This window comes from Bubalus kerabau, chromosome 5, assembly GCF_029407905.1.
Source record: "Bubalus kerabau isolate K-KA32 ecotype Philippines breed swamp buffalo chromosome 5, PCC_UOA_SB_1v2, whole genome shotgun sequence".
NCBI classification, from domain to species: Eukaryota; Metazoa; Chordata; class Mammalia; order Artiodactyla; family Bovidae; genus Bubalus; species Bubalus kerabau.
In genome coordinates this window covers 59,970,392-59,988,364 of record NC_073628.1, presented here as the reverse complement: position 1 = coordinate 59,988,364, position 17,973 = coordinate 59,970,392, and the positions used below count along the sequence as shown (strand labels likewise).

At 36.7% G+C, this 17,973-nt stretch overlaps 1 protein-coding gene across 4 annotated transcripts in view; it reads left to right on the top strand.

The window, feature by feature from the left end:
* The first annotated feature begins 1,862 nt into the window (after positions 1–1,862).
* Positions 1,863–17,973, top strand: part of LOC129652806 (complement factor H) — a 107,711-nt gene continuing 91,600 nt past the window's right edge. For 2 of the 4 annotated variants that reach the window (XM_055581821.1, XM_055581820.1), the window contains exons 1-3: positions 1,865–2,217; positions 17,208–17,393; positions 17,732–17,837. In XM_055581821.1, the coding sequence (XP_055437796.1) occupies positions 2,160–2,217; positions 17,208–17,393; positions 17,732–17,837 (350 nt within the window). In that variant the 5' untranslated portion in view covers positions 1,865–2,159. Of the gene's footprint in view, positions 2,218–17,207; positions 17,394–17,731; positions 17,838–17,973 lie in introns of all 4 variants that reach the window. The other 2 variants (XM_055581822.1, XM_055581823.1) reach the window with 2 other exon arrangements.

The window sequence follows — 17,973 nt, the reverse complement described above, 5'->3', positions numbered from 1 at the left end:
TTGAATATCATACAGCAAAAAGAGTTGATAATCTAGAGCAGCACCCAATGGTGTGGTTGAATGATCCAAATATTGTTTTTAGTGGAAGACCCCAAGCACGAAAAGATGAATATCTTATTACCAGATGTATATACAGTATTAATATAAAACCAGGCAGGGTGAAAAGACAGCCTTCAGAATGGGAGAAAATAATAGCAAATGAAGCAACTGACAAACAACTAATCTCAAAAATATACAAGCAACTCCTATAGCTCAATTCCAGAAAAATAAGTGACCCAATCAAAAAATGGGCCAAAGAACTAAATAGACATTTCTCCCAAGAAAACATACAGATGACTAACAAACACATGAAAAGATGCTCAACATCACTCATTATCAGAGAAATGCAAATCAAAACCACAATGAGGTACCATTTCACGCCAGTCAGAATGGCTGCGATCCAAAAGTCTGCAAGCAATAAATACTGGAGAGGGTGTGGAGAAAAGGGAACCCTCTTCCACTCTTGGTGGAAATGCAAACTAGTACAGCCACTATGGAGAACAGTGTGGACATTCCTTAAAAAACTGGAAATAAAACTGCCTTATGACCCAGCAATCCCACTGCTGGACATACACACTGAGGAAACCAGAATTGAAAGAGACACGTGTACCCCAATATTCATCGCAGCACTGTTTATAATAGCCAGGACATGGAAGCAACCTAGATGTCCATCATCAGATGAATGGATAAGAAAGCAGTGGTACATATACACAATGGAGTATTACCTAGCCATTAAAAAGAATGCATTTGAATCAGTTCTAATGAGGTGGATGAAACTGGAGCCTACTATACAGAGTGAAGTAAGCCAGAAAGAAAACACCAATACAGTATACTAACGCATATATACAGAATTTAGAAAGATGGTAACAATAACCCTGTATACGAGACAGCAAAAGAGACACAGATGTATAGAACAGTTTTTTTGGACTCTGTGGGAGAGGGAGAGGGTGGATTGATTTGGGAGAATGGCATTGAAACATGTATAATATCATATATGAAACGAGTCGCCAGTCCAGGTTCAATGCACCATACTGGATGCTTGGGGCTGGTGCACTGGAACGACCCAGAGGGATGGTATGGGGAGGGAGGAGGGAGGAGGGTTCAGGGTGGGGAACACATGTATACCTGAGGCGGATTCATTTTGATATATGGCAAAACCAATACAATATTGTAAAGTTAAAAAATTAAATTAAATTAAATTAAAAAAAAAACAGGCAAATTTGTCCCGTGTGCACAGAAATCAGGAGAGGGTACAGTCAGGCAGGATTGAGGGTTGACTAAAGTGTTGAATGGGAGGATGGGGTGGAGGGGGTTTGTGGGGTGCTGGGGTTTTCCTGAGAAGCTGTTCTTCACCTGGTGCTTTTAGCATGTGTTTCCTCACTTTCTCTATATTCAGCAAACCATTTGCTTAGGTCTTTTTATGTATATTATATTTCAGTACAAAGTTTAAAATATTCAGCGTTTCAATTTCTTGAATTTTGAATTATTAAACTCTTTTGTACCTAAAGAGAGTGAGCTTGTTGCTTTACACACATTTATAACAAATCCTTAAAAGATTAATTTCTTGAACTGCAGGAAAAGCAGGTCTCCAAATCAGCCAGCACTTGCATTCTTGGCAAAGTCTATTCCTGTTGTCTGGGTCTTGATTGTGAAAGCATTGCCTAACCTTGAGTTCTGTAAATGAATTTGAAAGAGCTTCTATTTATTTCTTTTTTAATCTCCTGAGGTTACAGATGGTAGATCTGAATAGGTCTGATTAATCGGAGGGTTTATGAAATACAGAGAGTATTACCAGTTATGCACATTCCAAGAACCTGAACATTTCCAGAGAACTAGCCTGGGTTTATAAAAACAAATCAAGGGCAGGTCACGGCATTCACTTTCTGTGGGAGTGCATGTTCAAACTCGGGCATTGCTGGGGCTCCTGTCGGAGATTTTTCTTTCGCTTTGCAAAGTTTCTGATGGGCGGGGCATCTAGCAATCCCTTTAATTCCCAAGCTGTGTTTCGACTTGCTTTTGGAGCAAGTGGTTTCCTGCACTTTTCACAGTTTTTAGCAGAGGAGAACCTGACACAGTGGTGAGCACTGTCAATGCTAGATGTGCCCTGAAGGGTCTCCAAAATGAGATTTCCAGCAAAAATCGTGTGGCTTGTGTTGTGGACCGTTTGTGTCGCAGAAGGTAAGAGTTTTGCTTTTTATTTTTTTCCTATATTGCAAAACATTTGCTAACATCCTTTTTATGGCAGTAAGAAAAACTTGGTCTAGAAGATGTGATTTCATTACTGTTCTGTGGCCTCCTGTGTGAGACACTTTTGACATTGTGAACAATGTCAAAAAATATAAGCAGCTTATTTGAATGGCATATCTGAATATTCATCATAATTTTATTTAATATAAAATTTTATAAAATGTTTAAATAATTATTAAAAAAAACTGTAACATGTCGTAATTGCAATTATCATAGAATGCACTTTATCTTTTTTTTTTTGCTTAGAATTTTCACCTTATGTGAAAGTATTAAGAAGTATGTGAACATATACAGAACAAGAAAATAAATTAGAAAATAAAAACCTTCATATTACAATGATTGGACTTATTTCAGATAGAGGACTTATCTCAGATAAAATTTTCTAAAGAAAAATTTACTTTTCATTTACAATTGACACTGTGATGGCCTTAAAAGTCTTGGAATCAAACACCACTTGCATCATTAGAATGAAAATATATAAATTTGAAAAAAAAATTGCATATGCAACCTTTGTAAAAGTTGCTCAATAGGGTTTTTTTTTCCCTCAAAAGTTGTATATAAGATATTCTAGAAGAATAGCCTTTAGGAGTAATACATCTGCATGGAGGATTTTTTTCTTTATATCAATAAGAAAATTTCTGGATAATTAAACCCTATTACTTTTCCTCACAGATGAAAAAATTTCTTTGTGGAGGAAATTTGATTTTCTAGTTCATTTTAGGTAACCAATTATGGGATAGATATTTGATTGACATTTTTTTTAAGTTATCATTCATGAATTCCCAGCATTTTTCACTAAGTCAACCAATTTTGATCAAATGCTTATTTCAAGTCAACCTCTAGGCAATGAGGAATATTAGCAAATAAACAAAACCCCTATTCTTGAATATAGTTCAATCTAGAAAATAAAGACAGTTATTTTTTTTAAGTTATATCCTTTAGTAATTTTTTTAGATTTTCTCAAATGTGTTTAAGACTTTTTTAAAAATAAAGTCTTTTCTTGTTATACATGCTAATATGCGATTACTTGATTTTTAGCTTATAAACCTTATATTTAGCCACTTTTTAAACTAGGTATACAATCATTTCCCCATCCATAAAAATATTGCAATAATAACTAATATTACAACAATATATACAAAGAGATGATTACATTGGCAAAGAGTTCTGGAACAATGTAATGTTATCGATACCAAGCATCTTTTTCTTTACACAAGTATTTCTGTTTTTTCTTTAATAAGAATACTTTTAATGCTTCCCGATTGACATCCTGTTTGCTGAAGTTTTCTGTCTACTGCATTTGTCAAGCTAGGGAAGATTTGTTTTGTTTCTAGCTCATGTTTAAAGCTAAGGATTGATGCTAAATTTTATTAAACTGTTTCAGTGATAACAAAGTGGAACTTGAATTATTATTAAAATTGTTTGCTACAAAGAATAAATGATAAAAACTAAGTAGCATTGATTTAAATTCCTTGCTCTCTAATTTATTCCAGCCGACTCATTTCATTTGTATTTTATGTTTCATCGATGTATGTTTGAATGTGACATCAGTTTCCACTAATGAACTGAGCATTAGCACTATACCCATTACAGTGAGAATGGCTATCAACCTGGTCACATTCTAGATAAACTACAGCTTTAGTATTTAAAGTAATATTTAGGTTAGCCTCATGGTTTTCACAAAAAACACCCCCAATGCACAAGTTAGTACAGAAAAATTACATGAGCTTTCAGTGCATATGGGGACTTCCCTCATAGCTCAGTTGGTAAAGAATCTGCCTACAATGCAGGAGACCCCAGTTCAATTCCTAGGTTGGGAAGATCCCCTGGAGAAGGGATAGGCTACCCACTCCAGTATTCTGGCCTGGATAAATCCATGGGATCACAAAGAGTCGGACATGACTGAGTGAGTTTCACTTTTTCAGTGGGTATAGAACTGCTCTTTTACTGCTTGTTCACCAAATATTTCTGAAACTGTTAGTTCAAATGTCAATCAATTTCATCAGTTTAGCATACCTAACAGAAATTTTTAAAGAGTGGCCTTAGTCATTTAAAAATATACACATATACCTCAACATCTGCCTCTTTTTTTGTCTCCTGTGTAGAAATAACTACAGAATACAAATTGAGAGGTTGAGAAATACTGAATTGAATACTAAATGCTAAGTAGAGACATTGAGAAAAGACAGTTGTGTCTGCCATCACAATGGGCTTCACTCAACTAGATATAGCATTTCAGCATTTCCTACATGGTCTTTGTCTTGTTAGGAGTGAACATTTCTTAACAATACTAATCACTACTAAAGAGGAATAGTAACCAACAGGAAGAATTTATAAGCTCAACTCTCCATTAGTTTTTCCTTTATACTGGAGACCAAGTAGTACCTTTTAAATGCAGTAGGTTATCTGCATTTTCATCCTTAGTTGAACAAGAACATGAGTTGCTTCAGGGGGAATCATCCCAGGCTACTAAGAATCTGGTCAGATTTACAGAGTTTAGAATGACAGTTCCTCAGTTATAACACATTGTTTCTGCCTTCTGGAATATCTTGTGACCAATTTTTCAAGAAGACCTTTTAAGATCCAAAAAGTGTATATGCTTTGAAATTAACCATGGCCCCCAAATTCCAGGATGATTAAAGTAAATAAATCAAAACATAGCTGAAGCATGTCCAAGGCATGATGGCTATGTTGCTTGGCAAGATATGTGTTTTCTAATTCTGGAGGTTAAAAGGGTAAAAGCATTCTTTCAGGACCTGAAATATGTTACATATCAGAGAGATTCTATTCCAACACAGAGAGGAGAACTTATTTTTTTAATATATTTTACTGCTTCAAGTACAAGGTGGTTTTGAATCACAGTTAAATCTAATGTAAAAAATTTGATACTGTGATCATAAAAATTAATTATAAATTCATAAAAATACTTTTTAATGCAAAAATATCTGACATAAGAATTAATTATAAATTAATAACAATTGCTCTTTTACAAGGATAGATGTGAATGTCACATATAGTTATCTAATCTAGAAAACTAAACTCTTTGTTTCAATTCTAGTGTGATAAGTAAGAATCCATCCTCTCCAGAAAATCTCACATTTTCAGATTTAGTAGTGTGAGTGTTTACCTACATGGTGTGACTTAAAGTAGAGCAATAGAAAAGTTTTCTTCAATATCTTCTGTTCTCTTAAAATGTACATATTAATAATACCATAAATTCAACAGTCTGAAATTTATGTGGAAGGCCATATGTGAGTAAGAGTTGAGGTAGTTAAATTTAGTCATCATGATTTACTGTGAATTACATGATAATAAGTTTTCTGCAACAGTTTTAGTGGGCAAAGGGTAGCAACAAATGAAGGTAAGAACAGAATAAGCAATTTGGAAGATGAGGTGTTTCCAGGAAGGAAGATCTGATGGAGGAAGTGCTCTCTGGGTGCTTTGACAAAGGGTGGAACAAACGCCCCCAGGGTGGCCAGGAGAGGGAAAGCCTTGCTGATTTTAAGTTTAGGTCCAGCCTGGGAATGCACATTCTACTCTTTTGCCTGCACGTAATTTTAAACTAGGGGCTTCCCAAGTGGCGCTAGTTGTAAAGAACCCGCTTGCCATTGCAGGAGACAAGAAATGCGCATTAAATCCCTCGGTTGGAAAAATCCCCTGGAGGAGGGCATAGCAACCCACTCCAGTATTCTTGCCTGGAGAATTCCATTGACAGAAGAGTCTGGAGGTCTATAGCCAATAGGGTCACACAGAGTTGAACACAACTGAACTGACTTAGCATGCAATTTTAAACTAAAACTAAATTATTTAAGTATTGCTAAAATTATTCTTAGCTCGAAGTATGTTTTCTTTTTTTATTTTTTTCTTTTTATTTTTTTTCACTTTTTTAAAATTTTATTTTATTTAAAAATTTTACATAATTGTATTAATTTTGCCAAATATCAAAATGAAGTATGTTTTCAAATACAAGTGGAAGCACAGATAAGGAGGCATTCTTTATCTGGGGGCCTTTATGGCTAGGGCTTGAGCCTCAGTCTGAGTTGACCCATTTTTATTCCCTTAGTCTGTGATGGTCCTTCACTTTTGGCCATGTTTCCTTCTTCTCAGCTCACCTCCTCCCCCTTCTCACCTCACACACCATCCCCCACCTGCCTGCCCTGAGATTCTGCCAAGTAACCTGTCCTGTGGTCACTTAACTAATGTGCACTTTACCCATTTCTTAACATCTTGAACCAGTCTCAGGACATAGTGCTTAAAAGGGACATGATGTCACTGAAAAAATAGTGTTGCATTTTAGCTTAAGACTAAAAGGAAACATTATAAAAATGGTTCAGAGAAAGTAAAGTAATGGAACAGGAAAAAAATCCCCAAAATAATACAAGTAAAAAGATTTGACAGAGTACTTTTATTTGTTTTGACATTTTGACTGAGAGAGCCAAGTTTCCCCTAAACCTTGTTAACCAGAAATTTAATAGATAGAAAAGTGATTATAGAAATGTTCCTTCAAAGGTTTTCTGAAGTTTTCTGAACTAAATTAAAGTGATTCTTAACTTCAAAAAGTATAAAATAAATTCAAATATAGGACCCATAAACAAAATGTAGAATGGAATTTTACAGATGCTAAATTTTTTGGGTTCATGCGACAGAGTACTAAAGATTTGTACCCTTGTCTTATCTTTTACTTTTGCTCCCATCTACGATGCCTTTTCTCCAGGTTATCCATTCAGTTCAGTGCAGTTCAGTTGCGTCCGACTCTTTGTGATCCCATGGACTGCAGCACACCAGGCTTCCCTGTCCATCACCAACTCAGCATGATCTTGCTGAAACTCTTGCCCATTGAGTCGGTGATGCCATCCAACCATCTCTACCCTGTCATCCCCTTCTCCTCCTGCCTTCAGTCTTTCCCAGCATCAGGGTCTTTTCCAAGGAGTCAGTTCTTCACATCAGGTGGCCAAGGTATTGGAGCTTCAGCTACAACATCAGTCCTTCCAATGAATATTCAGGATTGATTTCCTTTAGTATTGACTGGTTTGACCTTGCTGTCCAAGGAACTCTCAAGAGTCTTCTCCAATACTGCAATTCAAAAGCATTAATTCTTCGGCACTCAACTTTCTTTATGGTTCAACTCTCACATCCATACATGACTACTGGAAAAACCATAGCTTTGACTAGACGGATCTTTGTTGGCAAAGTAATGCCTATGCTTTTTAATAGGCTGTCTATGTTTGTCTTAGCTTTTCGTTCAAGGAGCAAGTGTCTTTTAATTTCATGGCTGCAGTCACCATCTGCAGTGATTTTGAAGCCCAAGAATGCATGTTGATGTATAGCAAAACCAATACAATATTGTAAAGTAAAAATAATAATAATAATAATAAATTAAAAATAAAATAAAATAATAAAAACTAAAAAAAATTGCAAAAGAGTATAAAAAAAAAAAGAAAGAAAGAAAATAAAGTCTGTCAGTTTTTCCATTTTTTTCCCCATCTATTTCCCATGAAGTGATGGAATCAGATGCCATGATCTTCAGTTTTTGAATGTTGAGTTTGAAACCAGCTTTTTAACTCTCCTCTTTCACTCTCATCAAGAGGCTCTTTAATTCCTCTTCACTTTCTGCCTTAATGGTGGTGTTAGCTGCATATCTGAGGTTATTGATATTTCTTCCTGCAATATGGATTCCAGCTTGTGCTTCATCCAGTCTGACATTTTTCATGAGTAGGTTCTGACAGTTGAATGGGAGTTAACCAGGTGAGGGTTGACAAGGAGGATATTGATTTTAAGAAGATTCAAATTTTACTCAAAGGACTAAAAGTAGCCCTGGAAAGCCAGAGGAATCCAATCACTTTCCATATTTCTAATTCTTTAATCAATTGAGCTTGTCCAAATAATATGGGTAAAATTGAGTATCGTGTGTGCTGTTTTTCTCCCCTTTCTTTTTTCATATGTGTCCCCACGATTGTTGTGATAGTCCTTATTCTCTGGGAAGTTACATTTTGATAGGAGGACAGATGAAATTCTAGTAAACATAAACATAACTTTGAATCATGAATTACGTTGTGAAGAAAACGAAGCAGGGACTGAAGGAACATGACACAGAAGGGGTAGTGGGGTGTCCAGTGGGTCTTGGAGCCTAGAGATAAGTGGATCCCTTGGAGGAAGCAACATATGAATAGAGCCTGAAAGATGAGACAGCTAGTCACTAAGTGCCTGAGGTTAAAGAGACTGAGGAGTGAAACAACATGTGCAAAAGGCCTAAGGGGACAAAATTCATTTGAGATGTTCAACTAAATATAAACAATCAAACTATGGTGGCTTTGGCATTGTGAATAAATGATGGAGGTGATAAGATGAAATCAGAGAATGACAAGAGCCAAATACAAATTCTAAAGCCAAGGGCAGGAGACATACAAGGATAAGGAGAAGTCAGGGGAATTTTAATCCCAGAAGCGACATGACCAAATTTGCAAAAATCACTTGTGGCTCTGATGCTAATGTGAGAGGGGAGCTTGGGGACTAGTTAGCAGGTTGAGTTATCATCAAGCTGACAGATGATGCTAATCAGAACTAACATTTTAGAGATGGCAGTGGAAAGATGAAAAAACAGTGTGGTTGATGGTAATATCTTTTTCTCATGGAGACAAGAGATGCCATTTAAAGTTCTTGGATGTGTCTGTTTTTTCAGTTAGCATAATGTTTTCAAGATTTAGCATGTATCAAAGTATCCTTCGTTTATAAGGCTGAGTAATATTCCATTATATATCTGCTATATCCATTTGTCTATTGATGGACACTGGGATATTTCCATTGTTTGGTTCTTGTGCTCCTTTGAATATTGGTGTGCAAGTATCTCTTCGGGTCCCTGCTTTCATTTCTTTTGGTTCCATACCTAGAAGTTGAGTTGCACACTTGGTGTGCTAAGTTAATTCAATTGTGTCCAACTGTTTGTGACCCAATGGACTGTAGCCCTCTAGGCTCCTCTGTCCATGGGATTTTCCAAGCAAGAATACTGGAGGGGGTTGCCATGCCCTTATTCAGAAGATCTTCTTGACCCAGGAATCTAACTCATGCCCCTTACGTCTCCTGTATTGGCTCCTGCATTGGCTTCTTTACACTAGCGCCACCTGGGAACTGCTGAATCATATGTTAACACTGTTTAACTTTTTGGGGAACTGCTAAACTGTTTTCCACAATGGCTGTACCATAGTGGTTAAGTATAAAATTTAAAATTTATTCTTTCAGAGTCCTGAACTCATTCAAGTAAATGATTCATCTACTAAAAGAAAAAAAAAAAAAAGTTCATGGAAAAAGCACCAGAGGCTTTAGTATCATGTGAAGTATAATCAGTATGAGAACTCTTTTTATAGTAAATATGTCTACATAGAGTAAATATTGTGAGAAGCTAGTAGGAAGATTTTATGAAAGTGATGTATTCTTGTCTTTCATGTCTGGTTGTTGAAAGCAAGTAACAGAGGGATAAATATCCTTCGTGTAACTGCATTGCTTTAGTAAAAATCATTTAAATTGAATAAGTTAATGGATAAGAAAATTTTACTTTTTCCTTGCATGAGCATAAGGAAAGGATAGGAACTAATTTTGTCAGAATGTTAGTATATTAGTGAAAATTGGTGCTCCACTCGTGATGCTGGCCATCTACATTTGGAATTCGGTAGATTAATTTTTCCGGTAACCTAAATGCCACGAAGTGGATCTGAATTTAGAAAGTGGAATTATCCTGTACTTAAACACAAAATTTCCATGTTATTAAAAAAAGGATCTTTAATTTGAAAAAGCGAAACCAAAAGCTCAGGCTTCTTGGGGAGAGGGAGGGGGCGCTGGTAGGTAGAGGTAAAGGCAGTTTGTATTGTTTTATGGTGGGGTGTTCGCACCATCTAGTGGAGAGAAAGTATGTTTACTTAAATTTTAGAAAACGAAACTAATGTGGACTCACAAAAGTTCCCTAACAGATGTGCCACACATTTGCAAAAACGTCAAGGAAAAACTAGCGCATATGAAAGCCCACATAAGTGTTATATATTACAGAAAAATGAATTTTCATGTGAACTTTCTGTTCCATGAAATGTAGAAAGTTTTCAAAATGGGATCCAGCTCAGTAGATTATTTTTTCCCCTTGTCTTTATGAAAAGAAATTCTAGAATAGAATGTTAGACCATTATTATAAAACCAACTAAGAAATGAAGTTTAGCAATGAAAATAATATCAACAAATAAATATGGTGAGAAGTATTTTTGACTTTGCCATTTTTAAGTAATGTGTTGAGCATATACTAATGAAATCATCCTAATATTGAGAGTGCTGCTGCTGCTAAGTCGCTTCAGTCGTGTCCGACTCTGTGCGACCCCAGAGACAGCAGCCCAACCAGGCTCCCCCGTCCCTAGGATTCTCCAGACAAGAACACTGGAGTGGGTTGCCATTTCCTTCTCCAATGCATGAAAGTGAAAAGTGAAAGTGAAGTCGCTCAGGTTGTCTACTTGAAAGTTACACAGTCATGTCCCACTCCTAGCGACCCCATGGACTGCAGTCTACCAGGCTCCTCCATCCATGGGATTTTCCATGCAAAAGTACTGGAGTGGGGTGCCATTGCCTTCTCCGAAAATCGAGAGTAGTTATATCTAAATTAAGTAGAAAGAAGTTTTGAAAAGATTATCAATTATAATAAGTAGACATTAGCTTCATTATTAATTATATCTATTCCTCTCTTTATATGTCATATTGTTAATGAATTACTTTTTTCAGAAAATAAGAATCATATGGTATAGGCAGATTCTATTACATAATACCTTTATTGTGAAGTATATGAGTGGATAAAATATGTGTGCTGTATTAAAAATAATTCTAACTCCCCATGGAAACAAATAGAGCTTTCTGAGCATCCCCAACATACCCTTGGGTTTCTTTTGGATTAATACTCTTTCCTTTCTTCCAGAAGAAAACATTATTTTAATATTTATGGTAATTATATTTTTGCTCTTCCTTCATAGTTTTTAAAGGTTTATGTACACATCCCTCTTATATATGCTTGTTCTTGAATATTATGTAGATGAAATAATTTTGTAACATTTGATGTCTTCTTACTTCATGTGATTGCTATCATTTGTTTCTGTACCATTTTGTGGCATTGGTGTGATATTGAAATGCAGAAATATACACAAATTTCAATCCATTCAATAGTTGACAGACGTTGAGGTTATTTCCATTTTTAATTATGAAAAAATACATATGACTATAAAGTATTACCATACGTGAAAATCTAGTTTAGTGTATTCCTAGGAATAAAATAGCTCTTCAGTTCAGTTCAGTCTCTCAATCATGTCCAACTCTTTGCGACCCCATGGGCTGCAGCACACCAGGCTTTCCTGTCCATTACCAACTCATGGAGATGACTCAAACCCATGTCCATCGAGTCGATGATGCCATCCAACTATCTCATCCTCTGTCATCCCCTTATCCTCCTGCCTTCGATCTTTCCCAGCATCTGATCAGATCAGATCAGATCAGTCGCTCAGTCATGTCCAACTTTTTGCGACCCCATGAATCGCAGCACGCCAGGCCTCCCTGTCCATCACCAAGTCCCGGAGTTCACTCAGACTCACGTCCATCGAGTCAGTGATGCCATCCAGCCATCTCATCCTCTGCCGTCCCCTTCTCCTCTTGCCCCCAATCCCTCCCAGCATCAGAGTCTTTTCCAATGAGTCAACTCTTCGCATGAGGTGGCCAAAGTATTGGAGTTTCAGCTTTAGCATCAGTCCTTCCAAAGAAATCCCAGGGCTGATCTCCTTCAGAATGGACTGGTTGGATCTCCTTGCAGTCCAAGGGACTCTCAAGAGTCTTTCCAACACCACAGTTCAAAAGCATCAATTCTTCAGTGCTCAGCTTTCTTTATAGTCCAACTCTCAGATCCTTACATGACTATTGGAAAACCATAGTTTTGACTAGACAGACCTTTGTAGGCAAAGTAATGTCTCTGCTTTTGAATATGCTATCTAGGTTGGTCATAACTTTCCTTCCAAGGAGCAAGCATCTTTTAATTTCATGGCTGCAGTCACCATCTGAAGTGATTTTGGAGCCCCCCAAAATAAAAGTCTGCAACTGTTTCCACTGTTTCCCCATCTATTTGCCATGAAGTGATGGGACTGGATGCCATGATCTTAGTTTTCTGAATGGTGAGTTTTAAGCCAACTTTTTCACTCTCCTCTTTCACTTTCATCAAGAGGCTCTTTAATTCTTCTTCAATTTCTGCCATAAGGGTGGTGTCATCTGTATATCTGAGGTTATTGATGTTTCTCCCAGTAATCTTGATTCCAGCTGTGCTTCCTCCAGCCCAGCGTTTCTCATGATGTACACTGCATAGAAGTTAAATAAGTAGAGTGATAATATAAAGCCTTGACGTACTCCTTTTTCTGTTTGGAACCAGTCTGCTGTTCCATGTCCAGTTCTAACTGTTGCTTCCTGACCTGCATACAGATTTCTCAAGAGGCAGGTCGGGTGGTCTGGCATTCCCATCTGTTAAAGAATTTCCCACAGTTTGTTGTGATCCACACAGTCAAAGGCTTTTTGGCATAGGCAATAAAGCAGAAGTAGATGTTTTTCTGAAACTCTTTTGCTTTTTTGATGATCCAGCGGATGTTAGCCATTTGATCTCTGATTCCTCTGCCTTTTCTAAATCCAGCTTGAACATCTGGAGGTTCATGGTTCATGTACTGTTGAACTCTAGCTTGTTGAATTTTGAGCATTACTCTACTAGCATGTGAGATGAGGGCAATTGTGCGGTAGTTTGAGCATTCTTTGGCATTGCCTTTCTTTGGCATTGGCATGAAAACTGACCTTTTCCGGTCCTGTGGCCACTGCTGAGTTTTTCCAAATTTGCTGGCAGATTGAGTGCAGCACTTTCACTGCACCATCTTTTAGGATTTGAAATAGCTCAACTGGAATTCCATCATCTCCACTAGCTGTCTTCATAGTGATGTTTCCTAAGGCCTACTTGACTTTACATTGCAAGATGTTTGGATCTAGGTGAGTGATCAAATCATCATGGTTATCTGGGTTGTGAAAATCTTTTTTGTATAGTTCTTCGGTGTATTCTTGCCACCTCTTCTTAATATCTTCTGCTTCTGTTACGTCCGTACCATTTCTGTCCTTTATTGTGCTCACCTTTGCATGAAATGTTCCCTTGGTATCTCTGATTTTCTTGAAGAGATAGCTAGTCTTTCTCATTCTATTGTTTTCCTTTGTTTCTTTTCACTGATCACTGAGAAAGGCTTTCTTATCTCTCCTTGCTATTCTTTAGAACTCTGCATTCAAATGGGTATGTCTTTCCTTTTCTCCCTTGCTTTTGGCTTCTCTTCTTTTCAAAGCTATTTTTAAGGCCTCCTCAGACAGCCACTTTGCTTTTTTGCATTTCTTTTTCTTGGGGGTGGTCTTGATCCTTGTCTCCTGTACAAAGTCATGAACCTCTGTCCATAGTTCTTCAGGCACTCTGTCATATGTAATCCCTTAAATCTATTTCTCACTTCCACTGTATAATTGTAAGGGATTTGATTTAGGTCATACCTGAATGGTCTTGTGGTTTTCCCTACTTTCTTCAATTTAAGTCTGAATTTGGCAATAAGCAGTTCATGATCTGAGCCACAGTCAATCCCGGTCTTGTTTTTGCTGACTGCATAGAGCTTCTCCATCTTTGGCTGCAAAGAATATAATCAATCTGATTTCAGTGTTGACCATCTGGTGATGTTCATGTATAGAGTCTTCTCTTGTGTTGTTGGACGAGGGTGTTTGCTATGACCAGTGCATTCTCTTGGCAAAACTCTATTAGCCTTTTCCCTGCTTCATTCTGTATTCCAAGGACAAATTTGCCTGTTACTCCAGGTGTTTCTTGACCTGGTACTTTTGCATTCCAGTCCCCTATAATGAAAAGGACATCTTTTTTGGGTGTTACTTCTAGAAGGTCTTGTAGGTCTTCATTAAACCATTCAACTTCAGCCTCTTCAGCATTACTGGTCAGGGCATAGATTTGTATTACTGTGATATTGTATGGTTTGCCTTGGAAAAGATCAGAGATCAGTCTGTCATTTTTGAGATTGCATCCAAGTACTGCATTTCAGAGTCTTATGAATTGCTATTTCCTTCTCTATGGGATCTTCCCAGATCAGGGATCAAACCCACATTTCTTGCATTAGCAGGCAGATTGGAGAAGGCAATGGCAACCCACTCCAGTACTCTTGCCTGGCAAATCCCATGGACGGAGGGGCCTGGTGGGCTGCAGTCCATGGGGTTGCTAGGAGTTGGACACGACTGAGTGACTTCACTTTATTTTTTCACTTTCATGCATTGGAGAAGGAAATGGCAAGCCACTCCAGTGTTCTTGCCTGGAGAATCCCAGGGACAGGGGAGCCTAGTGGGCTGCCGTCTATGGGGTCTCACAGAGCCGGACACGACTGAAGCGACTTAGCAGCAGCAGCAGGCAGATTCTTACCTTGGAAACACCAGGGAAGCCTGCACTGTAAGTAGGTCTAAACTTCATAGGGCTGGCTGTCAGAAAGGGTGGAGCACAGGTAAGGAAGCTGAGTCCACAGTACAGTTTCTTCTCTCTTTTGGATCAGGTTCAGTGCTGCTTTAAAAGCCATTCAAGTGATTTAATCAGGCTCACACCAGTTATCCAGGATAATCAGCTTGTTTAAAATTAAGTGTTTAGGATTATATCTGGTCATATAGCTTCTCAGCAGTACCTAGATTAGTGTTGGTTTAAATAACTGAGGATGGATGCCCAGTCAGGCTGACCCCGCATCAAAGCTATCACAGCTGATTCATATCTCTTCATTCCTCTGGACATTGTTATCCTTCAAGTTATATCCTTCATTTTCTGTTCTCTTCTCTCAGTTAACACATGGTTGTTCTGTATTTTATGTATATGTATGTGTGTATGAGTATATATGTATTTTAAATTACATAAAACTATAGTTTTATTGTTTCACAATTGGTATTCTCTTAGACTTGTTTAGGTACTGTTTTTGTTTTTCTTTCATTACAAACCTTATACCTGAGATAGTTTTCCTTTTTCTAAAGTACATATTTCATTTTCCCTTAATGTGAATCTATAAAGCAAATTCTCTCACATTCTATTAATTGAAATCTTCAACCTTAAAAAAATTGTTCCTTTATGTAGAATTCTAAGTAGACAATTATTGCTTTATGCACATAGAAGTGATAAGTTAACAACTTCTGGTTTCCATTACTGCTGCTGAAAAGTCAGCTTTAAGTACTTACCATTCTGATCCTTGATCACTATAGTATATCTTTATTAGAAACAAAAAATCTATAATACCTTCTCCCTTACTTTTATGCTAACATTTAGCCATATGATTAAATATTCCCCAAAACACAATTTTCAAAAACCATAAAATATTTCCTCAGGTATATGTACCACAATATGACAATATTCACATTAACATATCTTATTTTTTCCACTATGAAAATGTTGGAATAAATATCTTGTACATAAGAATCTTAGAAAAACTTTCATTATTGCTTTAGGATCTTTTTTCTGTTTGAAATTCTTTAATTTACATGAGCATTTTTAAGATTCTTTATCAAATTGCTTTAGTCATCTATACCTCTAATTTTATTTAATATATTTATAACATTTCTTTTTCTACAAAATCAGGTGTCATTCCCTTTACATTTTTGTCATTGAAATTTGTCCAAAAACATCACTTACACTTAATTGTGATGTCTTTGATTTTAGTAATGGTTATGTTATCAGTCATTCTTAAGAAAATGTTCTATCATCCTCCTGTATTTTTCTTTTGGTTGTGTTAGTGCTTTTGTTATTGCAAGAAGTGCTTTTGTGTGGCAAATAATTTTGCAGATAATTTTCCTTTGAATTTTGTATAGATTAAATCTTCAGAAATAGAATTTTAATTAAAAACATGCTAATATGTGTATACTTTTTACAATTTATTTCCTGAATTCATGAGTTTCCTAATGACAGTTTTCTGAGAAAACTAGGGATTCGATTTTATTCCTTTTTATCTTCAGTGGTTTCTAATTGCTAGAGTGCCAGAGTGGGTTTCAATTTGAGATTGTCAATCACATTTACACATATACTTGACTGCTCCAGCCCCAAGGTTACTGAGGTTCAAGAGATTATATAGAATTGGTGGTAGAGCAGACTGTACAAGATCTTGATGAAGATTTCAGACACCTCGATATGTCATCTCTTTGAATACATATTCAATAACTTTCTTACTAGAGTGACAACACATTGTCTCCATATCCATTGTTGTTTCTTCAAACCTTAGAATAGTGCCTAATATTTCCTGAATTTGAGAAAGAATGTGCTGTGCTGTGCTTAATCTCTCAGTCATGTCCAACTCTGTGACCCTATGGACTGTAGCCCATCAGGCTTCTCTGTCCATGGGGACTCTCCAGATAAGACCATGGAGTGGGTTGCTATGCCCTCCTCTAGGGGATCATCCCAACCCAGGAACTGAACCCAGGTCTCCCACATTGCAGTGAATTCTTTACCGTCTGAGTCACCAGCGAAGCCCAAGAATACTGGAGTGGGTAGCCTATTCTTTCTCCAAGGGGATCTTCCCAACCCAGGAATTGAACCAGGTTCTCCTGAATTGCAGGTGGATTCTTTAGCAGCTAAACTACCAGGGAAGCCCTTAGAAAAGAGCAGAACTATAGAATTCAGTGTATCACTTAAAAATAATACAGTAAAGTGTAACTATTTATCTTGAAAGTTATTCTACAAATCTATGTAGATTTAATTTTTTTAAGGTAAAAAATATATATTAAGACTTACATTGGACGGACCTGTATAGGTTTTCTTTAAAACAAAAATAACCTGAAAAAATTGCATTTTTCATTGTATTTAAACACCTTTTTTTTTTTTTTTTTTGTAGACTGCAAAGAACCCCCTCCCAGAAAAGAAACAGAAATCCTGTCAGGTTCTTGGACTGAACAAACATATCAAGAGGGCACTCAGGCTACATATAAATGCCGCCCTGGATACAGAACTCTGGGGAGTATTGTAATGATGTGCAGGGGTGGAAAATGGGTGTCTCTTAATCCATCAAGGATATGTCGGAGTAAGTAATTCCTACTTTTGTGAAACCTGTGAAAAGTTGTGAAAAAACTATTTAATTAATAAATATTTAATAAATGCTATTATGGCAATACTGGCTGAATTCTACTGCTAGTGTCATTTAAATACAAAGCAATATATCCTCATCATTCTTAAAAAGGGGTTGTCATCTTCCAAAATTAAAAAAAAAGCATACAGATAACTTTGGCATTTTTCACTTTTCTATATTTTCAATTCTGTCCTCTAAAACAATATCAGATATCCCTGTTCTTGAACTCCTATGTAAATTGTTACTCGCTGTGCTACATGCTAACATCATATTCTTTTTCTTATTCATTTTAGAAAAGCCCTGTGCACACCCTGGAGACACTCCATTTGGTTCTTTCCATCTTGCAGAAGGAACTCAGTTTGAATATGGTGCAAAGGTTGTTTATACGTGTGATGAGGGGTATGTCATCAACAGAAAGAGCAGTTTATAATTCAGATCTTTCATACTGTAAAGAGTAAATAGAAACTGACCTTATTTATGTGTTTAAGGTTATTATATTTTTCTATCAGCATTTTTATAAGTAACAGACAAGTAA